The 25993-nt window shown below is 37.6% G+C and overlaps 1 protein-coding gene across 1 annotated transcript; it reads left to right on the plus strand.

Moving 5' to 3' along the window:
• The first annotated feature begins 1961 nt into the window (after positions 1–1961).
• Positions 1962–24106, plus strand: LOC107727295 (src kinase-associated phosphoprotein 1-like). The gene is made up of 12 exons (XM_016537122.1): positions 1962–2256; positions 3048–3153; positions 3843–3868; positions 4095–4211; positions 17235–17315; positions 17389–17472; positions 17567–17732; positions 18364–18389; positions 18881–19129; positions 20808–20852; positions 20942–21048; positions 24068–24106. Exons 1-12 carry the CDS (start codon positions 2217–2219, stop codon positions 24080–24082), a joined length of 1062 nt encoding a protein of 353 aa, XP_016392608.1. The 5' UTR covers positions 1962–2216; the 3' UTR covers positions 24083–24106.
• Positions 24107–25993: the final 1887 nt, after the last annotated feature.

The raw sequence follows: 25993 nt of genomic DNA on the forward strand, positions 1-25993 counted from the left end.
GATGCTGTACAGTAGATTTTGCTTTGAACAAACTCCAAACGCTATTAAATGAAACCCGAAGTATTATGTACATAACTCTCCCTGTGTGCCATCTGCAAAAATGATACCTTAAATTGTGTGGCTTGTTTGTATTTGTTAGTAAAACTGTACTTTTCCAAACAGCTAGACGGATGATAAAAGGTGGGATTAGAAGGTGGAAAATAGAGTTTTACTGAAGGATAAACGAAAGCCAAAAGGGAAAAGAAAATCATGTGATTTTATATTGACTTGAGTGAGCTGTTTTGAAATGGCCAGAAAGCGACCAGCAAGCAATGCCACAGCAACCAAACAGCAATGTTCTGGAAACAGCCCACAACACCATACCATCGTGACAACGACTTTTTTCATAGGCAATCATCATTAAAAAAATAAAAAATAAAAATCTAGTAGGCTATTGCATTAGGTCTTCAAGGCAAGGCTTGTGTTAGTGTATGTGTAATGTATAAAGGTCCCTAGGGTAAAATATTCATTTGATTTGTTTTTTCTCCAAACACGTTAAATAACAGGAAAATACACAATAGTACTTTCTTAAACACTTGTTTGTTGTTATGCAAAATGCAAAATGAACCATAAAGTCACCATGTGCAATGATGATTTTGATTAAATTAGATCTAACATGTAGGCTAATCATTTTTTGACTGCACACTTATTTAGCTAATGAGAATCTCTTAAATTATCATATATATTTTGAGACAAAAAAAAACTGTTTAGGATTTTTATATTTGGGCTAAAAGCCCCCTTGTTAAAGAGGCCTCCTTAAAATGTAAAAAGTTACATTGTTTTTCTTTTAACCATCTTTTTAAAATTCCTTAATTCTCTCTTCTCTTTACACACACACACACACACACACACACACACACACATATATATATATATATATATAACCCTAAACGTAATTGAAATAAAATGTCCTTGCTCTGATTAAATTCAGTTATTAATGTAATAACTTTAATGTAAAGACTGAGATTGTGCTGCCCCAATGTGATGCAGTCCTTCGTCTTTCACATGCATTAAGTGCTCTCTCAGCATCAAACTGCTGATCCAGAAACTTTGCAAACAATTGTGAAAGGTAAGGAAAAGCTTTTGTGATATGATGCAAATGAATCAGAGAGACTGCACGGCATGAACAAGAGTCATTCGACTGAGGAAGTGTAGGGCAGACCGGGGTGTTATACAAGACAAAACTGTTTACAATCAACAGTTTAACCAACAAAAATGAGCTGCAGGGGTAAATCTTATCACAATAAAAATATTAATTAATATTAATTAAAATATAAATGTTTTTCTCAGTGTCAGGGTAGCGAGGTAGATTATAGTGACAACAGCACTATTTAATACTAATTCATACAGTTCAGGGTGAGTAGTAGATTTATAAAGTACTTTAATAAGTTGCTCACAAATATCAACGTTACCGGTCGCCATGGGGCAGATGTGTTACGATGGGCTTGTCCAATTTTAAAAACAGTGAAGTCGTAAACATTAGCATAAAATGCTAATATTTCAGTAGACGCACGTGACCCGAGCAACACAACGATCATTTAAACAAACTAACATCCGTAGGCCTATACCTTCTATAAACATTTTGAGTCTTTCAACGTGGAGATATCATGGCCACTACTTGCACATTAGACCGCTGATGGTGAAGTCATGATCGATGGTCATGATAAGAGAAGTGGTTAGGGCAAACAATATGATTTTTTAAAAAGTGCAGCGGTTTTGATCTCGGCCGTTGCTGTCAAATCGTTGCAAACGACAACACTTAAAGCGATGATAGCAAATTGAAAACGGCGTACTCAATTGTATTTTAAATGGGTGGATGGTGAAAATAAAATAAAATATGGTGGCAAAGGCACATTCAGTAGTAATATTTTTAAAATTAATTTGACATTAATTTAAGCCTCATTTCATTGTGTCACAAAGTAGTTCGCCTACATCTCTTTAGGCTCGCTTCATTTTCAGAGCAATGTGCTTTGCACTTCCTCTTCTTCTTTCCTCCGCGAACCATGTGTGTGTGTGGATATCTCTTTCGATTCCTTTTTATTTTACACTTTTAATTCATGCTGTGGGGTAACAAGTGACCAACAAGTTCATTCAGAATTTCTTTGACCTTTAATCGTTGACATCAGCATATTTTATTAGGCTTTATTTCTGTTGGAGTCTTACTCACAGAGTAAGAGATGGGGACGGTCGTTGATGACATCAGACAGCTATTAAAAGGTATTCTCCATTGTTTCATTATTGATTGATTTTTGTGCTCTTTCAATATGCATAAACTATATATGTATGGCCTACCTATTTTTGTATGATTGTAGTTGGTCATTTTGTTTTTATTAAGGTAACTTTTGACATTTGAAAAATGTGTCAACCTGACTTGAAAGATTGCTTGTGATTCAATTACATGCTAAATTACTTTTAATGAAAATTCAAAAAACTTTTATTTTTTTCCCGGAAGAATTGGGAGTGTCTGCAATTGATGTGCTTTCACAAGTTAGAGTTAGTTTTCTAATTCATTGTAAACATACTCTGGTTTAAGCTCTTTAACCTTGACTACAGACTATTTTATGATTTCATTAGTTTTATTTTCTCTTTTAATTATTCTGCTTTGCTGTGTTTACCCTATACAAAATGGCACTTCACGAATGATGCCATCGTGAGATGTTATCTCTGTTCTGACACACAGACAGAATGACTATTGTCATTTGCACATTCTGGCTTCTATGGAACTTGCACGAATAGAACAATCCTTTGCATATTTCAAAACATGTATGCTCTATTGAGTAGCAACTCCACATGAGTTAACAATCAGATTTTTCTCTTTCCACATGTTAAAATACAACATAAAAGTTTTTACATGTTTACTATGTTAGTTCTGGAGCAAAAACAGTTTACAATGGCATTTTTTCATTATTGTTTGCTCATGTTTGTATCTTAAAAAGCAGACTAATGTAACATACTTTACTGAGGTTGTTTTCTTTTTTTATTCTTTTTTTAATTTAAATTTTTTTCAGACTGTGAGCTGTTTGTTTTTGAGATACTCCAGGATGAGAATCTCAGTGAACCTGCTCAAGAGGCCAGGGAAATTCTCCTACGAAATTTTCATATCATCCAAAAGAGGTGAGGGATGTCACAGTATGATTTATTCATGTGCGACTATTAGAGCTGACACATACTTGTTCCTCCTTGTTTGTACTGCACACTGAATACCATAAAAAGTAAATTTTTAGGAGCAAATTATTTGCAGCTTGAGAATTTGTGCTCCCAGTTGAGCTACAAATGAAACACAACAGTTAAACAGACAGGAAGCAAATTGCACAGCTCTTCTATTGTTGTCTTTTTAGAAGCAAGGAGTACAATTACAGCGCTTGCCGGCTGGAGTGGTTTTTGTGGTTTGCTGTGCTGAAACAAGGTGTTTGCAAAGAGAAAAAGCATACTTTTTTTCAGCACTGGGTTACATGAATACTTAGCTGTCATTGCATCATTTGCAAACGCTGCAGTGCACTGCTTCACAGATGCATGTGTTTACAGATACTCAAGCTGCTATCAATCTAACGCCTCTTCGATTCTTTAAGAATTTGTAGTACCGCTTTCATTGCAGATCAGAAATGTTTAGCTACTGTGACTAATAAAGACAGTGGAACAATACAAACTATTTTTATGAACCTCAGTTATATCTGATTATAAGCATTGTACAGTAATCCTTTTTTTTTTTTTGAACATTGCAAAGTCCATTTGGTTAGAAGGTTATTTTATCCATTACAAAATGTTCTTCTCTAAAAGCATTTTTAAATCCTCTTTTTTTGCAGATACCCACAAGAATTCCCCCACAGATGTAAGTGAACAGCTGTTTCATGATTCTAATTAATTGCCCACAGAGATTTCCGTTCCGATTCTGTCTTTCCCGGAACAATGGTTCTTTAGAAAAAAAGTCGGTTTTACAAAAATGATTCGATTTTCCTCCCACAGCATTTTCATTTTATGTATGTCTGTCGAATTAACTCAACAAAGTTTCTACTTTTATAAAGTTCTTGCTTTTTTGTTTTTATTTTTTATCCTAGTTGAATCCAATCTTGAGGATAGTTCAGATGACAACCGCAGCTCCAGTCTGGGACGCTCTGCCCCCTCAGATGACATGTCAGTGGCCTCTGACTACCAGGAGGAAGGTGCTTCTGAACGTGAGTTCAAGCCACTCTTTGTGCAGATGAGTGTGTTTACTCGTATGTCTAATGCATGTAAGCTGTGATAGGTAGAGACAGGAAACTTATCTAAAGCATATTTAGCACATTTCTTGTTGTGGGGGTTTCACTGGTAGTGATGAAATACCCCAGTGGAGGTGTTTGGTAACAGATCCCCCTCTAGTGGATTCCCACAACTCTGCTGCTGGCATTGAGGAGTGTGTGGAGGGGGAATGGGAGGGTGGTCTTTACCCTTCATACAAAAGAGATGAAGCACTCCCTCTAGTGGCAGGCGAGCGGGATGTTTGGGCAATGTGTGCTGCTGAGGTTCTTGGGGTTAAGCCGTGGCATGTTTGCCTGTGTTTAACAATGGTGTGGAAATGTTAGCTTTCTTGTCCTTCTGACAGCAAGTATATTTACACTTGTATAGCCTACTACAATTTGAAAAATGCAAACTGGAACAAAATTCAAAGTTTAAAGAGAGAGAAAAACAGTATGTACTGCAGATTGAAAATGGCTCGTCAAAATCTGTATTTTGTCTTTGTTAATTGTTTTTTTTACTAATGTGAGCAGTTTGCTGTTGCTTCGGGCCAGATCTGTGACTGATCATCCCCGGCTCCTCTGTAACCAGCTGGTCTTGAAACTCAACCCTGTACCTGAGGGGCGTTTTATCCATTTTCTCTTCTTTATCACTCACCATACAACTGACAATTTTCTCAGAGGGATCAAAAGCCTGCAGCTTTGCAGAAAAGAGCTAAAAGAAAAGAATTAAGGGATATTCAAGTCAATAACATTGATCTGTAGTGACCAGCTCAGAGATGATATTGTAATCCGATAAAGAGATGATGATACTGTAATCCTCTCTCTTTTTTTTGCTAGATTTTTACTTCATAGAACTATTTTCTTCTTTTAACAGTTTTCCAGATTGAACAGAAAAAAAAATGTCAGGCTACACAATTGCCATTTTGTGAAAACCATAAATTATTGTTTTTATCTTGAATACGCCTTCTTGTTCACTGACACAAAACTTCTCACCACTGACCACTCTGGTAAAAATGAAAACTCCATCGTTCCATTTATTTTATATGTTGTTTGTAATTTAGCAACAAAAGGGGTCAAACCTGGATGTGCTCCTTTGATTCGCTTCTTTGCCGGAAAAGGCATATAAGTCAAAGAGGAGTAACTCGAAGAAGATTCGCATCATGTCGCTCTTTCAATAAAGATAATGACCAACAAGGGCAAGTGCAGTTCAGGGTTCATGTTTAGTTCACCAGTTGGGAATCTCACATCAAACCCTATGAGAGGGCATTTGGAATTTGAGCGGGAGAGCATTTCGGAGCATATGAAATTAGAGAGAGGAATATACCGTAATCATGAAGATTAAGATTCAAATGTGCACCTTTTCCAGCAATTCAGATTTAGTTTGTTTTCTCATTTGCTTTTTATTCAATAAGGATGCTCCATGCTGAGCCCTTTTTTTGCTTAGCTCGAGTGAATGAAAAACAAAATGCATATGTGATATGAATGAGCTGGTGCCCTTGCATGTGTAAACCCCTCTCTCCCGAGTCCTCACCGCCACACCTCGTTCCGACTGGGTCTCGAACCCTGGTCTCCGGCATGGGAGGCGGATGCACTAACAAGGACGCTAAAGACTGCAGCCTCTAGTGTGAGGTTTACCTGCACAGCACCTACTCGCTGACCTCCGTTACACATGCTGATATTTTCAAATTTACCCTGTTGTAGCGGAGGGTAAATATAGTTCAGGTATTCAATGCTTGCACCGTTACTCGCGCCGTGATGTCACATGCTCGCCTGTGTGAGGAAGGGAAATTTACTGTGTCTGCTTGTGCTCTAACCTGACTGGAGGATGAGGCAGCCGTTGACTCGTCGATGGGAGGAGTCAGTGTTATTTCATTTAGCCAGCGCTGCTTCCCTGTCTCCAGAGGGAGGTTTGACACTAGATTTGTTATAGCTGACAGGAACAGATGGGTGCTCTGTTGTCAGGGCCCCTGTCTGTATGGTAATGTGAACTGAGTTTCACCCGCAGACCGCACGGTTGACCCCACCGTGCCTGCAGCCTCGTCTGGATGACAGCAGCCCTGCAGCTGAGGATGGGAAGCCCAGGGCAGAGGGAGCCTCACAGTGGGGTGGATATTTTGCCAGGTCAAGTTTAGGAAATGCAAAAGTTGTAAAAAAACAAAACAACAACAAAAACATTCTTATTGCTTTGAATGGGCTGAGTAGATATTTGCTTGGGTTGATTGCTAAAATGATAAAAATATTGCAGACAAGACAACACACCAATCATTTGATTTCAGTAATAACAAATAGAGCAGAAAAGGTGTATGGTTTTTTCATTCTGATAGGAGTTTGTGTGTTTAAGAGGCTAATATCAATGCATGTCCTATCAAAGGCTGCACATGCTCTGGGCTCTTTGTGTGCACTGATTTGATTTATGTTCAGAAACAAAAGCCCCTCTCGTTCCTGTTATCTTACCCCACCACAGCTCTACAGGCAAAGCTGGAGAAGCCAATCAGAAAGGCCAAGGATTCAGAGTTAAGTTGTTTCTTTATCGCAAATTAGATCATCAAGATGTAAATTTGATTTTTTTCTCAAGATCTTAGAGCCTCTAAATTAATGGTTGTGTTGGTTAGGAAATTGATTGTTGTAATGAATCTCTGGAGAGTCCAAAAAGAGCTTGCATCAATGAAAAATGCATTTTAGCTTGGCAATTAAGAAACCCTTTAGTTTAGCAACCTAAATTGACCAGCTTAACATGCAAATCTCATTTTCGTCACCATCACGGTTACTGTCAAGGATTTCAGCAGAGCTCTGTCCTGCAACCTCATCTTGTCATATTTATCCTAATGCAGTGGCATGTGGCCACACCGAGGTCGAGGTGAAGTCATGTGATCATCAACAGTCGTCGTCAGCTGGTACTCATCCACGTAGCCTCTTAACTTCATACGTTTACTGTGAGTGCTTCTTCCTCCCTACAGTAAACTTTTGACCCCTGGGTCTTATTCTGGTCATTTCGTGACCTGTCTGAACTCTGTCTAGGGCAACTGAGTCTACATTATTGACCTCAGCTGCCATAGCAACAGCACAGTTCAAATAAAGTTTCACTGGCTCGGACAGGATTTGGATCCCATTTTTCAAAACCATTTTTGCCCCCCAAAAGCTTCCATCCATTCTAGTAATCGTCCATTAATTTCCTCCAATCGCGATTAATATTCCGATGCGGTTTTGTGAAGTTAGAAAGAGTAAAGTATACGGCATTGGCAGGCTTCATAGGGCACGTTAAATGACTTTGGCAAAGATGACACCATCTTTCCTATGCGCTGTCGTTTTCCCATCCTCTGTTTCCCTTCGCATTAATTAATTGAAATTGACACATATTAGACCGGAGCATCCTCAGTGCATCGCTGCTTCTGCCATACAGGGTTCAAAAGTTCACTTCACTCTCAGAAGGCTACGATGCTGCAGAAATTGCTAATATTTGCTCTCGCTCCATCTCTCGCTCATTTGTAATTTCACTGTTTCACCCAAACACGCTCTCACTTTGCCTCCTGCCCAGTATACTGATCATTCGGAAGAGATTTTCAACTGTTAATGTCATATCATTGTCAGTCTATTCATTGTGCAATGATGAGTCAACAGAGCGTACATCACTATATTCATCATGCATTTTCTTTCATTGGTTAGGAAAATATTGCTTCTGTGTTCAATATAATAAGTCTCGGTCTAGTAAAAGTTAGCGTGGGTGAGGAGAGGAAGTTTTTCATGATTTGCAAGGGATGAAATAAGCAGAATAGGAAGTCACAACCTTGAGTGTCTAATCTTCTTTGCAGCCTGTCAGTATTGCAGACAAATGGCAAAACGATTCAATGCTGTGGGTTCAGCTAGAGGTTAGCCTTCCCAGGTACCTCCAGCTCTCTCTCTTTCTATCTCTCTCCTCTCTCCCTTACCCATCTTGCAAATGAGAATTAGATTTTTCTCTCCACTGGATTCCATTTCTGGAGATTGATGAAGTTTCGATGCAAGGCCCAGGTGGCCTGATGCTTTCATTGGGAAACAAATGAAAGCGTGTGTAGGTGTGTTCGCCTGTACACCCACAGGGAAGGAGTGCTGTTCAGATGTCTTCTATGACTTTTTTAGGTTTAGCTAAATGTAGATTTGCTCTTGGCAACTGGTCTTTTGCATTCTTAATATTTACAAATGCTTGTGTTTTACAAGGGTATTTGTGGAGTGTTTTTATGCTAGAAATGAACATTAGCTGGTCAAGAACTTTTTTCGTCTTTATATTTACTGACATAATCCATTTGCCATTTCTGACTCTTTGAGGTCTGTTCTACAGCAGCATTTGGAATGTTTTCACATCTTTAAACTGACCAGACAAACTGTTTTTCCATGAAATGGCTTTCTACCCTATGATTTGTCAGCCTGTGTAGGTATCATTTATCTGTCCAAAATGGAAAATATTATGCTAATTGCCTAATTTACCATATGTTTTAAATTGAGTGTTGAAACATGTAATAATCATAAAAGCGTTTTTCCCCCACATGGTTCTGAATTTGAGTAAGGAGCTTCACGAGTGAGAGGCTATATTTAAGTTTGGGAGATTTCTGGCCTGGTAATGCACATTACTGCAGTGTGTGTGATAAAACACAACCATCGGTAACCACTGAACCAAATAATTTTCATGATAACCGGCAGGGCCATGATATGACAGATTCCAATGTACAACAGAAAAAAATCCTCTTCATGTTATCAGAAGATGAGGATTTTTCCATGATTTTTTGTTACAACAATGCCTGGCTGCAGTCCATAAACATCTTGAGCCAATAAAAACACTTCAAGTTAACTTATCCTATTCTCCTAAATTTGATAGAGTAGCATAAGATGGAAAATTGTCTCCAGATTTGTGTTGTGTATATAATAAATTATTTAAAATAAAGCACACGTTTTATTTTTATAAAGAGGACATTGCTCATATATGGCTGGATTAAGATTACAGATGTGTAATTTTTGGCTTTTGTAGGTCTACCATTTAACAGTTGAAGCCTTTGAACTTTCTATTTATTTACTTAAGGACATGCAGGCGCGGGTCTTCACGTGCTGTACCAATACTGCGCGTGCTGCTCCACAAAGACAACATTTATAGGCAAATTACTATAAAGGTATTTAGAAAGTATTTCGAATGTGAATTGTTAGTTTTGGTTATTGAATATTATTCTGAAATGTATACGGGCCTATACCCAATGAAACAGCTTATTTAATTCTCAAAAATATGAGAATCCGAAAATCATGTAGGCCTAAAAATATAACATTCGGAAAAGGTAGGCTATAGTAAATGTAGGCTATTTTTTAAATTAGCCTATTATTTCAAAACGAAAGTTGTTTAACAGAACAATAGTTAGGTTATAAGGAATGCAGTAAATAACGCCACTGATGGATTTTTCTAGCATTAAATTAATTATTTGGAGGACCTAAATTCTCAATTTATGTGTAATAATATATAGCCTTTAATTTAGCCCAATATGGGCCTATAGGCTATATGTATTTATAAATGTATTAGCCTATTTAATTCGATTTACATATAGCCTACTGAAATAAAATAATAGGCTATTTTGTGATGTCTTATTTTTGCACAGGTCGAAACATACCCGGTGATTAGTAGAATTGAATATAACACGATCTTGAGTTAATAAAGTTTATTGATTGTTTATGGTAGAATGAATGAATAAATTAAAAATCGTTTTTAATGTGAACGTGTCTACAATAGTTATAGACCTACCAGAAATCAATACAACTAGGGATTTGTTAAAACCTGAAAAAATCGAGATATATACTACTATACAAGCCTAAACACACTAAATATAAACATTTGTGAGAAACGGAGACAAATGTTATACCTACTGTTATTTTTACTAGGATGTCGTTTAATTAGCCTACTATTATTTTTTTTATTTGTTGTCATCTTCTGTTGGATTCTCTTTTAACGTTTGCTACCCTTATTATAGACTGAATTATTTTAGAACAGTCGAAGTGTTGTCGAAGATCAGTTTTCTTCAGAGAACAACATTCACGTTCACGTAACACGCGCCACCTGGTGGACTTTTTAACTTTTGCCATTTTCCTAAAACTAAAGCAATTCTGCTGGTATTTACACGTTTTATAAATAGGTAGCCTACTAAACGGCACTTTTAGGCTATCGCTTAGTAGGCTACTATCGAATGTTTTTCTGAAAAGCGAAATCTGATGATTTTCACTCACTCATTCTCAGTTAAATACACCAGACCCACAATAGCAGTTTTCTGGAGTTTATCAGACGGTCATAAATACCTGTGTGGCACACATGAATGTGAGCGTTAACAAACACGTCAAACTTTACGACCGTACTGCATTCCTCATGTGATCGATGCTCGATATCATACATCTTGATTTGCAGTCCACAGACAGTCGACACGTGTCCGCTGGCATATTTAATCGTTCTTGAATCAAAACTGTTCAAAGAAAACCTAACGAACAAGCAGATAAGAGACGTAAAACTGCGGAATTGTCCAATAGTATTCCTTTACAGACTTTTATGATGTTCTTTTTGTTTTGTTTAGTTTTTTTGTTACCGTCGAAATGATCATGTGCTCATATAATTCAAATGCATTAAACCGATAGCTGCAATTTGGAGACCAGGAAGTATTATAATATAGGCTATTTTATTTCAACGTTAATGTCAAGTACAAAAAAAACATGGATTATTTTTTATTTTATTTTATTATTGTTATGCTACACAAATAATATTTAAATTTTATTTAGCATATAAAATTGGAAACGAATAGAGAAGAAATGCACGCAGAATGTAGAAATGCAAAAAACAAGTGAGCAATTCTAACAAAACAGACAGTATAGGGTGTGTTAGTTGTGATAAATGAAGTCTGTTTTCCCATTCTGTGCAGTCCAGTTGGAATAGACTGTAAACTGTTACAAACCCGTCTGGTTAGCCATATTTATATATTTTTATATAGGCCTATTTTTTTAAACATGTAGACAAAAATAAAAAAAATTAACCGCTGATTTTAAGATACCAGTTCTGTTATTTAGCATCAATTAACCATTGGAGTTATAAGACAGAAGAAATTATACTTCCTTACCTCTTTTTTTTTTGTCCTGTAAATCCCTTATTTACTGACTTACAACTTAACTGTCACCTCAAGAGGGTGGTGGGCATATAATTTAGCACTGAAGTTACTTTCTAATTGGTTAAACTGATGTTTTTTTTTTACAATTCATTCCGAAATACAACACTCCCCGTCTCAACCCTTTTTTCTTCTCTTATAGGAATGTCTCAATTTCTCCCCACATTCAAAACATTCGCTTGTGACAGAGTGTCTTGTAAATGGATCCAAAATGATATTGAACGGCTAAAACTGCAGCAGCAATGCAATGCTAGGCTTATATTTAAAAATAATTAAATAAATAACAATTGCTTGCCTGAATTATACACTTCAAAACATTTAATGCCACATTGTTGTCTAATGCAAGTAGTTTATTTAAAACATTTAATGTGTTTTTATCTTAATTTTGTTAAATACAAAGATATTAGATAAAGATCTGTATATCCAGTAATTTTTAGTTAAATAAAAAAAACATAATTTTATATTTTTTCCTTTTTTGTAACATTTATTTAAAAAAAAATAGCAACCTGCTTATAATTCTTGTTGAAATGAACACACACTAATTTTTATTGTATATTCATGTCTAGTTCATTTTTCTTTGTGAATTGGCTATAACCAACAGCACCGAATTCCAAGCCTTTTCATGCCTCCGCTCCACTATTTTAAGTATATTTCCACATCTCGCCAAACTCATTTTTCTTTGCAGCCATGTGTGATGATGACACTGCTTGCGAGTCATATCTCCTCTGGCTGTCACACCCCAGTCCACCTCTCTGCCATCTCAGGATTATAGTATTTGCAGTTAAGCTTTTGAATGGATGTCATAATATATGGCTGTAAAATTTATAGAGCTCTGGTCTCTCAACGGAGGACCCCCTTTGCTTTCCCTGCTCATTGCCAGACTATAAATTTTCCTCTTGTACGGTGCAGCTCGTCAGTAAAGGAACAATGTTGTGGCACTAAAGCATGCTAAATGGTTTCCCACATCATGTGTGAAGCCCACAATTGCGCCTTTAAACAGAGGCTGGCTAAAGGTCCATCCTGGAATCTTGTAAATAATAAGTAATACTGCAAAACTGTTCAGGGGCTGCATGATTTCAGGTCTCATGTTGTGAATAACAGATCATTTTCATTCAAATCGAATCAGATCTTGTTAAGGACAATTTAGAGAGGTGATGTTCAATTGAGCCATTCACCTAGGGATCTCTCTCTCTCAGTCTTTCGCTCCCTCTCCCTAATGCCTTTCCTTCTTTTTTTCTCACCCTCCTAATGTTTGCTATGCGCAGGCATCACACAGAAGCCACTGCCTTTGCTTTTAATGAGGAAAAATGTGTCAATTTGTTGTTCTCTGTGTGCAGTTTGTGTATTGGTGTGTGGTATAGAGGGGTTAAGGATGCTCGGAGTGCTCCTTTTTTCTAATCAAGTGCTGTATAGGAGAGCGCAGTAATTCCGGTCTCTCCATCTCTCCCTGATCAGCATTCCTCCCCTGCCTCTCCCCTCAGCCCCAAAGGGACCCTCGTGCCTTCTGTTTCACCTCATCTCTGAGGTTCATGCCGAGGTCAGCCGCAGGCCCGTGCATCCCATGCACACGGCGCGTAACTGGAAGACATGGATAGGGCATCGATCTGATGCAGATTTCTTGCACTGTTTATATACTGTATATGCAGGCATCTTCATGTTTTTTTTGCTTATTGCTTAATATTGATTTTTTTTAAATTTATCAATATTGTGTGTGTATATGTTTAATATACATGCTAATAACTTAACTCTTATGCTAATATAACACATAACATGCTAATAACTTAAAACTCTTAAATACTGTCAAAATTAATATTCATTTTCATACTGTACATTGTTTTAATGACAAAATTCAGTTGTAGCATTAAAATGATTAAACATTTGTAGTGTTTTTAAAATTTATTTAAACAAATTAGTATGCAATTTTAAAATCAGCCAGCTGACGGATATCAGCCATAACATGAAAATAATTATCGGCTTATCTGTATTGAGAATTCAGTTTATCCCTATTTGTAAAATGTGGTTATAATAGAATGCTTCAGTATTCAAATGTGATCACATGATCGGTTAGTAATTTTTCATGGACTCATTTAGCCAATAGTGTAAATATGTTAGTGGTCTTGACTTTTGTGAATCTACAGTAAATCATTGCATTGTGTCGCATGGTCTCATTCGGTAATGTCAAGGTACACCTGTAATGCAGTCATGCAATCTTCCCTAGATATTTGATAATTTGATCTATGATGCGTATTTGGATAATTACAATGTCTTAAACAGATATACAGAGAAGAGAGAGACTTGCAAAATAACTTGCAAAAACACTATATTTAATGGAACCTTTTTAGTTATCTGACATTTGTCATTTAAAAAAAATTAAAGAAAACAAACTTAAATGTATAAAAAAATATGTTTTGCCTCATTTATGTCATTGATGGACCTTTGCATCTGTCACTGCTGACTGTTCCCTGTCACTGACTCATAGCCACTCAACTGTGATGCTATTTAATGGTGTTTTACATTAACTTCCCCGGATCATTACAGCATCAATCCGATTTTTATAGCTGGATCACCTGCTGTGCTCATAACATCACCTGTGAGCACAGTATTATGTATGTTGGTGAGGATATTAAATGCGCACAGAGCCCAGCTTTATTATCCGATATGAATACCTGATATGAGCTTATGACGAACAGTAATTAATTAAATAGTATATGAGGTTGTTTGTTCGCCACTCATTTGAGACTTGCAGCTCTCGGAGTAAACGCAGCAGCCCATTGGTGGTGGCAGGCAGTGTGCTGCAGAGTGATAGGAGTAGTGTGACCTGGAGCTGTGCCTACCTCCATGTTGCAGAAGGAGGGGGAGGGAGGCTGGGCCCGCCATGTCTTGGTTCTCCTGTATCCCGCCGAGCTCCACTCGTGGCATCAGTCCCCGTTTTCCTGCTGCTGTGGCACTGATGAACGTCCCTCTGCGTGGCACGCTCAATGCCTCACTCCACCAATCTCGCCCTGCCACATCGCAGAGGCCGTGCCATGCATCACCACAAAGCATCTAGCAGCCGCGGAGAGCGCCTGGAGGAAAGTCATTAGCTTTGTGTCGCTCCCTTTCTCCTCTCCCCACATCTCCTCGTTTTTGTGTGCCTCTTGTCATGAGTTACTGACAAAATCAAGCTTGGAATTGGACGTCTGCTTAGCGAAAACTAAATATATAAGTACTCTAATGTATGCTTTTCTTTTTGATACATTTTGATGCTCCATTTTTTTTCCTTTGAATACTTCATAATAATTGATGTCAGTAACGAACAACATGAGAAAACAAAATAAATGAAATTGGAAAAGGCCTAACAGCACAAAGCCTCTGAGAATGATGGTGATGTAACACTCTGAAATATTCATAAACATCCGCTGCACGTTTAAAAGGAAATGATTGGCTTTATGCTAATTAAGGAGGGAGAATGCAAGGGGTGAGAATTAAGAAACCTCACTGCTCTGAATAATTAAAAATGCAATTTATAGGCGAAATGAAAATTCTCAAGACCGGTGCTATACGTGCATTTTTTATGTCACTTTAATAATTATACAGAGGTAAATGATTTTGTTTATGATGGTTTCAAATGTGCATGTTTTTAAAAACATGTAGAATCTAAGAGAACTGACAATGTAAGAAACAGGCAGAAATATAATATAATTCGGGCTCTTTTTTGGCAGCTTTCTGTTCTCTGTGGCTTTAAATATATCAAGCTCTGATTGGTTTGAAGGAAATGGCTGAAGTTAAATGTTGCGTCTGTTCGGCCAATCAGAATCTTGGGTTTCCTTGGAGACAGTTCAGAATAGAAAAACATGCCATTTTTTCTGTAGGTGAAATGTTTGGTTACACTGCTACCCTGTGGAAGAATCACGAATATAGTGACTAGCCAGAAACGCCCACTGTTTGGTTTCCTCAGAAAGGCAGGTCGTAGGTTGTGAAGAATGACTGAACACAAATTCACCATTCATTTTGCCATTGCTTAAGTCTCTGACTGCACCATGGGGTCAGACAGCAAGGCCTGAGGAAGAAGGCTGTCAGTAGGTGTGTGAAGATTAGAGAAACGGTTAATTGTACGCCATTCTCACATTTCTTCTGTTTATTCTGTTTCTTCTGAACTATTACTGGGGCTTGACCTTTTAGATAAATGAACAGAGGTGGATGTGGATGGATGAGGGGAGTAAAAGGTGTCGGGACGAAAGCGCACAAAGAGAAAAATGAACAGAGAAGTGGCTGGACCGAGGCCTCCGGTTTTTTCGATGATACATCAACTTACCCTTGACAAACAGTGTGTAGTTCAGTTGTATTTATGACGACGTAGATGTGACCGTGTGTACGGAAAAGGCTCATGTGTGTTCGTGAATGTGAGTGAGGATCAAAAGGGCTCCTCTGCGAGATGGTCATCTGTCTGATAAACTAGACTCATAACATGGCAGGCTACAGAGCTTGTTGGTGATGTCAAGCAGACTGGGTGTGTTGGATGAGCTGAGTCTTATTTATAGAGGTATTAGACTCTCCAAGCTGTTATATCCACCGCTCACATCACAGTTGCATTTACTGTTGTTCTTTTGACATTTTTTTCCAATGACAAGTTCAAGACAGCCCTCTTAAGACGACTGCACAGTTGACTGCATAACACTGTCTGTTTTATGCATCGAATTGCAGCCTTAGCTCAAAGAGAAGAGATACCACAGAGATCAACATCAGCGTGCAGGGAAGGAAGCATCTGCTCGTGTCTAAATGAGTTTTAAATAAGTCTGGTAGCGTGCCCAGAGGCCCACCTGTCGCCTACGCTCTCTTTTAGCTCTTGAGGTTTGAAGTTGATGAAAGCTGGATCGCGAGGGTGAGGATTTGTGTCTCGCTTCCCTGTTTGCAGCAAATTGTTCGCCTGCGCTGCCACTCTCATATGCCCTAGAAAACATGCTAAAAATAGGCGTGTGGGTGCAGATTAAAATGCAGCAAGCCCTGCACCATATTTTGATATATTCTTATTACAGTTGTCATCATATTAGCAGTGCCATCAGGGGCCTGGGACAATTTTTTATGGGTGGGCCCCCTCTTCCCTAAACCTAGAGGTTATACCACCTTACATTTTTAATTTATTAAAATGTAATTTTAGGGGTGCAAAAGCTCAAGGGTACACATTTGTACATCACCTACACCTAAATATATATATATATATATATATATAATTATGTGTGTGTGTGTGTATACACACTGCCATTCAAAATTTTGGGGTCAGTAAGATTTTATTTTTAAAGAAATTAATTCTCTAATTCAGCAAGGATACATTAAATTCACCAGACGTGACAGTAAATACTTAAATTGTTTAAAAAAAATCTATTTCTAATAAATGCAGTTCTTTTAAACTTTCTAAAGCACCAAATCTGCATATTAGAATTATTTCTGAAGGATCATGTGACACTGAAGACTGCAGAAACGGCCACTGAAAATTCAGCTTTGACATCACAGGAATAAATTACATTCTCAAATATATTAAAATAGAAAACAGTTATTTATAACTGTAACAATATGTCACAAAAGTACTGTTTGTACTATATTTTTCAAATGAATTCAGCCTTGGTGAGCATAAGTCGAAATAAGTCTGTCGAAAGTAGAAACACTCTTGCTGAACACAAAATTTTGAACAGTAGTGTGTTTTTATTTATAAATTATTTTAATTGTATAAACAATAAGCATAAGTGTTCTATTCCATGTTAGAGTAAATGTGTTACTCATTTTATATTTATTATGTGTCACATTACCACATTATTTCACAACATTATTTCCCTTGATTTCTGATTAACAGTTTTTGAAGAGATCCCTCTGGTGGCTGCACAGGACCTGAGTAACATTCTAAAGCAAGGCTACCTGGAGAAGAAAAGACGTGGTAGGAATCTTTGAAATCAGCATCAAAAGCCACATAAAATCCACAAGCATTTCTAATCTTTTTCTTTTTTCAGATCACAGTTTCTTCAGCATGGAATGGCAAAAGCGATGGTGTGTTCTGAACAACACCATATTTTATTACTTCGGGAGTGAGAAAGGTGCCCCGTTCATGCCCCGTTTAAGGAGGTATACAAGTCTTTTTATGAACTTCAAAGACAGAGAAATTGAGAAACTTGGATTTTGTCTTTTCAGACAAGCAGCAGAAGGGCTCATTTTATATCAATGGCTACAGTGCAGAGCTGGTGCCCAGCTTACGCAAGGACTCCAAGAAGAATTCATGCTTTGAGATGAGTGCTCCTGGAAGACGTTCTTACCAGGTTCAACACACACAAACACACTCACATTGCTCATTCCTGTAGCTGTGTTCAGTCATCTTGCTGTTATTACAATGAAGAACGTCTCGGTTACGTATGGTAACCCTCGTTCCCTGAAGGAGGGAACGGAGACGTCACGTCGGATGACCGACGAAATTGGGATCTCGCTTAGGTCATTTAGTATTAGCGCTGTAATAAATGTCAAATTTAACACTTCTTTCTTTTTCTCCAGATTTCTGCACAGTTACATTTCTGATATAATTTTTTAAAATAAATTCTACAAAGCTACACTGAGGACCCAAAATGTTGGAACACACTGAAACAAACAATATTTTAATGATTTTGGATTTTAAAAAAAGTTTAATTATTTAAATATTTGATTTTCTTAAAGGGGTCATATGATGCTTTTTTAAAGATCATTATTTTGTGTATTTGGTGTAACAGAATATGTTGACATGCTGAAACTTGAAATCGCATCATATGGCCCCTTTAACTGTTTATGTACCACTTATTGACAAAGCAAATTTGTGACATTGAGTATTCTCAAATCATGCTGGATCACATGATCATTAGTGCAAATGTGTAGAGTTAATGCAGCTGGATTCTTGCTGTCATTAAAGCAAAATTGTGACAAACCAGGAAGAAAAGGCTATGAAAATCATGTTATTAATTCAGCTTTTCACTCAAATTAAATTATGCTGGTAATGTCATTTGTAATAAAGAGCATTAAATTAGAAAATTGCAAAAAGTCACTAGTGGTCTCAGACTTTTGGGAACCCACCAAGTGTAGATCGGTTATTTGTCTGCTGTCGTTTTCATTATTTAGGTGTTAATGTTTGTTTTTATGGCTTCTCTCCAATATCTGGAGAGTGACATGTGACACTAGAGGAAAATTCAGCGTTGCCATCATAGGAATAAATTACATTTAAAAATAAATTAAATTGAAAACAGTTATTTTAACTTGTAATACTATTTCACAATATTACTGTTTTTACTGAATTTTTTATTACAATAGAAGCATTTTCACTAGTGGTCACAGACTTTTGGGACACCACAACATGTAGATTGGTTAACATAATCAGATTGAGATTTACTGCCAAGTATGTTTGCATGCACAAGGAATGTATATAATTTGTGTGCTGTCATTTTCTTTATTTAGGTGTTAATGTTTGTTTTATGGCTTCTCTCCAAGATCTGAGCTCTAACTTCATCCCCTTTGACGATGATGAGGAAGAGGAGGTGGAAGAAGAGGAAGAGACATATGATGACATTGAACGAGCTACCACACCACCACCACCACGTCCTGGGCCAGCATCTGCTCCAGTTACAACCCTGAGTCTGGGGCAAACCCCCCAAAGCAGCCACAAGGAATGGAAGGACCAAGCAGAGACTCAGGAAGATGAAGAAGAGGATGAAGAGGACATTTATGAAGTGCTTCCAGGTACAGAAAAAAAAGAGTTAAATATTGGATTATCCTGATAGCTAAACTTACATAACTGTGAATTTGTTTACCCTGATAACACATCTTAAACACTGACATCAGTTTTTGATGGGATGTTGGAGCAAAGTAACTGAGGCTGTAGCCATCAACTCTACAGTGTTGAACACCATCAATAAGAGCAAATACATCAAGCTCTGGTCACCCAAAGTGATAGCAAGATCCTCGGAGGACCTAATGAGATCTCTGAGGAGAAATACATCACTCTGGAGTGCTGTCATTTTCACCTTACTTTGCCATGTGTGCTGGGCAGCTGAGCTGGCCACATATGGCGGATCGAGTGACCACCTCTCTCACTTTTCCGCCCTTCATTCATCTCTCTCTCATTTTCTTATGCCTCTCAGATTTTCAGTTTGGAAAAGTGCTGAGCAGGTCTTTTATGACATTGTCTAAAAAGTGCTGAATATGGTGTGCTCATATATTAACTAATCTATTAAAAAAATAATGTATATGTAATTGTGTATGCAACCGTTCATACGTTTGTGGTCAGTAAGATTAAAAGAAAAATATTAATACTTTTATTCACCAAGGATGCATTAAAATATTTGAAAATGACTGTAAAGACATTTATATGGTCATAAAAAATTTAAATAAATGCTGTGCTTTTAAACTTTCTTTTCTTTAAAGAATCCTGAAAAAATATATCATGGTTTCCACAAAAATATTAACGTTAATAATAATAAGAAATATTTCCTGACCACCAAATCAGCATATTAGAATGATTTCTGAAGGATCATGTGACACTAAAGACTAAAGTAATGGCTGCTGAAAATTTAGCTTTGCCATCACAGGAATTAATTATATTTTATAATATTTTTAAAAAGAAAACAGTTATTATAAATTGTAATAATATTTCACAATAGTACAGTTTTACTGTATTTTTGATCAAATGAATGCAGCCTTGGTGAGCATAAGAGACTTCCTTCAAAAACATTTTGACCACAAACTTTTGAATGGTAGTGTATATATCTGTATTCCTCATTAATGCTTCAGCACTATCCCGGAAATTAATCTGACAATTTGATTTTAACTGGAAAATGTTTGAGATTCAGAATGCGCATATCAGTTTACACTTTGAAATTGCTCATTTTGACCTCTCATTTTTTTTTCATTCACGTTTTAGATGTATATTTTGCACTTGCACATATGGTAAAAGGCTACTTTAGCTTTACAGGTTTTTTTCCTCATGCTGTTCCTGGAAGCTCAGGGCAAGCTTGTGCTGTGGGAAGTATAGGGTTGCTGGACGGTGGTTTTATCGGCAGGCTGACAGCGTGAGGATGGATGTGGGAGACGGAAAGCTGGGCTATCACTGTCACCTCATAGACCTAGAGGTGCCACGCCCAGAATCAATGCCTGTCTGCCTGAAACACACTAGCCATCTAACCCGGCCTGGCACCTCCCCTATAAATCAAACAGGAGCTGGCTGTTCTGCCAGCACCACAGATATTGTTTAATGTACTTATGAAAGAGTTCAGAGGTACACAAAGTTGATCCAGAAGTTGAATTTGCAAGGAATATGTAGCATTATTAGCTGCAGTAGACTGGTGCCAAAAGATGAATGTATATTTAAAGCTTAGCAGTAGTACTTGTTCTGTAACCTTTGACCCTCTGTATTTTTCAGATGATGAAAATACTGACAACGCTGAAGAGTGGAGTGAAAAGCCTGGTAAGTAGATTGTGTGCATGGATAGAGAAATTCTATAAATTGACTAAAAAATCTAAATATTTTTTTTTATCTCTGTGTTTTAAATAAAGGGTCTTCAGATTATGCAAATTATTACCAAGGTTTGTGGGACTGTGAAGCTGATAGACCCGATGAGTTGGCCTTCCAGAGAGGAGATGTCATCCACATCCTCAGCAAGGTCGGTGTTTGTTCCCTCAATCTCTCATAAAAACACACACACACACACACACACACATATACACACACACTTTTAGTTCATCCCTGTTGGCTGTGTCCTTGGCTGATTTGTTAGTTGAAGCGCTCTGCATGTATTTTGGTTTTCTTTTTTCTTATCTCGCTCTATCCATCTCCTCACTAATGATGAATAATACGCAGCTGGCCATAAGATGAGTCATATCGGTCAATACTCACTGACTTTCTCTTAGCAGCTATTCATTTACTGTATTCTAAATGACAAAGCTGGGATGGTCTTCACTCAGTCAGTACATTCTTATTGCAGCATTTTAAAAAGAAGGCCTCAGCCAAAACATTATGAATCAAGATTTGTGGCTTCTATTTCTATTGCTTTTTTTCTGTTGATTATTCTATGTCAATCACACAATTTAAGAAATGAATAGCATCAGCAACACATCAGCTTTCTAACAAAGCAGATGCATTTATAATGACTTTTCTTACAGATATCCAAGAGAATTGCAGGCAACAAATTAAACCTGTAGCATGTCATATTGACATAATAGAAAACTCCTTGTACATCTGTGGTCTGTAGACCACTGCAATACTGTACTGAGGCACATTTTCAATAATATGCTGTTGATTCATTGCTGTAGTTGTGTTTTGGAAAATTGAATGATCAGCCAAGCAAACCACTTTATTTGAAGTATTCGTTTTAATCCATACATTTTTGTGTCCTACAAATGGGATGTTAGCAGGAACACATAGTGTAGTTGTTTCTAAAAGATACACCACTGAAAGAATCAATGTGTTTTAATTTTGCCTTTAACTGAGCTCAGTGTTAGCTTAAAGGGATAGTTCGTCCAAAATGAAAACTCTCTTGGCATTGTTGTTCCAAACCTGTATGACCTTTTTTCTTCTTTGTAACACACACAAAAATTTGATATTTATATCTTAGTGTTTTGTGTGTGTGTGTGTGTTCTGCAGTATGAATTTATTTCTTCTGTTGAACACAAAAGAAAATATTTTGAAGAATGTTGGTAACCAAACAATTGCTGGTAGCCATTGACTTCCATAGTATTTATTTTCCATACTATGGCAGTCAGTGGCCACCAGCAGATGTTTGGTTACCGACATTCCTCAAAATATCTGCTTTTGTGTTCAACAGAAGAAATATACTCATACAGGTTTGGAACCTGAAGGTGAGTAAATAACTCAGTAGACAGAATTTTAGTTTTTGGGTGATCAGTCCTTTTAAGTTAAAGAAAGAATTCTACCATTAATTTAGGCACTCTTGATATTCAAGTAACACTAATGAAATGAACAGATATGACAGCTAATGAAGCCTAAAATCAGAATTAAATAACATTCAGATTCAGTTATTCAAAAAACAGTGATTATATATTACATCCACTGTGGTTGGTTATCAAAACACGGTAAGGATGTGCATGGGTCATTTATTTTTATCTCATGCCATATTTCTAATTTGTGTAAACAATGATTCTAACCATCTCAGATAGCTGGAGCATGACTCTGATTTTGTCATCATGCTGTTATTATATTCAGACAAGTAGATTTATCAGCTCTTACTTTTAATCCCTCTGTGACTGACATGTAATTGAAATAGCTTTTATTGATGGCAGTATTTTCGAAATGGCTGCACTTGTATCGCTCAAATCTCTTAGACCTCTTCGGATGCATCCTCAGAATCGTCTCAGACAATGTGGGGCTGCAGCTCTTGTTTTACGGGTGCTTCCCTGGAACGTTGACCTTACTGAATGAAATATAGGCCGATGGCTAGAACTCAAGCCTAACTCTAGCGGTTCCACTCATAAAGCAGTGGTCATAAAACCTGAGTGCATAAATTCTGCTGCACAGAGGCGTGGAGGGGAGGCCAAGTATATTTGTGTCAACACCGAGCGTAATTACAAGGTGATAAAGACGTGGAAAGTGCTAAATCAGTTCCGCTAACCAACAGGTTTTTGAGGCAGTGCTATGATTGACCGCTGTGAAGTCACAAATCAAAGAGGTCGACAGCGCTGTCATAGCATTGGTGTAAGCAGAGCGTACAGATTAAAAAAAGCTCTCTCATCAGTCTTTATTGATCCACCACTTACAGTGAATAAACAGCTATTCGGCTCATCTCCACAAATCACTACATGTATCTATAATATGTGGGAGCATTTTAGAGTGTGATAGCACATGCACAAAATAGTTGCTTCATTAGTATTTATTATTAGAGTATTTTGGTAATGCTCAGATGGAACATGGAAAATAAATTTAAAGGGGTCATGGTATTTTCACCCTCATGTCATTCTGAACCAATTTATTTTTGAAAAGTTTTTTTTTGTCCACACAATGACCCAATGTCACAATGTCCCATTTACTATCTTTGCATGGACAGAAGAGTCCTTTCAAAATATCTTCTTTTGTGCTCATTCTGGTTTGGGACAAACATGAGGGTAAACTATCCCTTTAAGTTCTGAACTGCACTGCCATGCCCAACACTGAATTTCAGTACAATCTCAAATTTATTTTTTGTTGCTACATTTCATTGATGATTCATTCAGATTTTATTTAGTGTGCAACCATAATAGTTGCATTATGGCTCACTGTTTCCTTCAGATCAGCCTCTCCTTGCCACCATTGTTTCCCTGCTCATGCCACATGGTTCCTTAGTTCAGAACACTTGAACATGAAATATCGGCGAAGGCTAACATCCATCTGCCAGCTTGGTACAGCCTACTCAATCCTCAAGGCTGAAGAATCACGGCAGCAGGATATTTGGAGATGTTTTTCTTCCTGCTCTAATCACATTGCATGTACGCTATCTACATGTACTTTAATTTGTCTTATTTTTGTAACTCTTGTTTTTTTTTTTTTTGCATTATAGTTTGTTTTCTTTGTTTATTTTTTCTAAATGTGTAGTTGAAGGGCCCCGTAGAGAGTTTTTTTTTCTGAACTGTTCTTTTTTTTTTTAACCATACCATCCTTTTGCATTCCAAACTCTTAATTTATGCGCCTAGATTCAAAATACATGACTCCCAAAGGTCAGACCCAACACATGCCAGAATTCCCACTGGAATCCCCTTAAAATCCTGGAATGAGAAGCAAAGAGATTTATTGCACTAAAGATGGAGGCAAACTTCTCCAAGGACCCTTTTAACATGCAAGCCCACTGATATCCCTTTCTTTCAGTTCGTCTTGGCCTTTCTACAGCATGTGCTTTACACTCTCACCATTAGGGGCTGTAAACCAGGAATCTTAGATGCCAGTCTAGACAAGGTCCAACCTACTTTTAACATCCAGACGCTCCATCAGTATGGCTGTGGACACTACTGCCACCTTCTGGCTGAAGATTGGAAGGTTTTTCAAGCTAGTGGTTTTTAAAACAAATACTTGATGGTTTGTGTTAAAAATCTGGCTCATTATATTTATATTTTTTTATTTTAAATTTCAAATTAAATTTATATTTATAAATATATTTTAAATATATTATTTATATTTATGTGTAGTTTATATATAGTTTGTGTTTTAGACTGCCATTTAATCTGATAAACATATGTTTGTGTAATTTTCTCATGTTCCACTGTGCAGGTTTTTAAAGGTAGACATAAATGTGAATTTGCATATGAATGTGCAGTTCTCTCAGACAAAACTGGGTGATTGTGACTGTTATCTCCTCCCTTGTGGGACACATCCTCGTAAACTTCAGACAGATGACTGCTCCAGTTGGCCTCCCGCCCAGGGGGTCTGTCTCCTACAAAATGCCTAAAGAAAAGGAAAAGGTGCCATAAAAGAAAAGGAAAATCCAGTGGAAATATACACTCTTTTATTTAACTCATTCTCACGCACTCATCTAAGGACCTGCCTTCTTTGTGGCAATAGAGGCGCTGTATAGACATATTGAGCTTTCTATTTACCAGCAGAGGCATCAGGGGGTGAGTCTGGGGTTCTGGGGTCATGCAGAAGGCAACGGTCATCTCCCGGTCAACTACAGTAGGTCATTATTCAGACTAAGCCAATAGTCCAGAACTACACAGCGGCCGCCCCCCTCACACTCTGCATAATTATTATAAATGAGAGGCCACATAAACAGCCATCATTACAGGCTCTCAGCAGCATACACAATCCACTTTAAATGCCTATTAATTTTAAGTGCCATCAGTAATCCCCAAGTGTACTTTTACAATGGCAGATTATTTGGTCATCCACATTTTTACTAGATGTCGCACCTTCGAACGCCCAGGATTTGGGATTAAATAAGGCCTGTGGTGTTTCCGCTCTGGTTTATTTGACTACGCCAAACAAATATTGATATTACGAGTTCTTAATGGCTAGCTACGATGAAAATGACATGCAAATGAAATGCACTGATTGAGATAAATTGAACGATGGCTGTCTTTGCTCGAGCAGCAGATCAATACCTGTTCGCCACCTGCCGTGTCTGCTGCTTAGGACTAGCAAACAACGTGATGTATTGGTGTTTGTCTTTTAAGATGGCTGGATGAGTGAGTCCCTGTGCAGCACTGAGCGTGTGGAGCTGATGCTTTACGATGCGAGTTAAGGAAAGAGAAGCAGGAGAGGAAATGAGGAGGAGGGGGTTGTAGCACCCGAGTGCCGGGTTCAGCGGCGGGGCAATGAGAGACTTCCTGCGCTCCATCACTCCCAAGGCCTACCTCAGTCAGCTGGTGGCCAGGGACAGAGGCCTCATGTCTCATTCTTATTACCATGTCTACTGCCTCCACGGTGTGTGTGCGTTTCTACTCGTAACCGAAAAAAATTATTGCACACGGGCACCGAGGGAGAGTTTGCAAATAAGGGAAATGATTAAAACACGATTGAGGAAGGAGGCATGCATGCAAAGTCTGTCATCTTAGAGGGAAATTTATAGAGGGGAGAGGAAGAAAAGGTTGATTGGTATTCTGGTGTTATTATAGACAAGATTCACT

This window comes from Sinocyclocheilus rhinocerous, unplaced genomic scaffold (genome assembly GCF_001515625.1).
Source record: "Sinocyclocheilus rhinocerous isolate Xijiao unplaced genomic scaffold, SAMN03320098_v1.1 scaffold186, whole genome shotgun sequence".
Lineage (NCBI taxonomy): Eukaryota > Metazoa > Chordata > Actinopteri > Cypriniformes > Cyprinidae > Sinocyclocheilus > Sinocyclocheilus rhinocerous.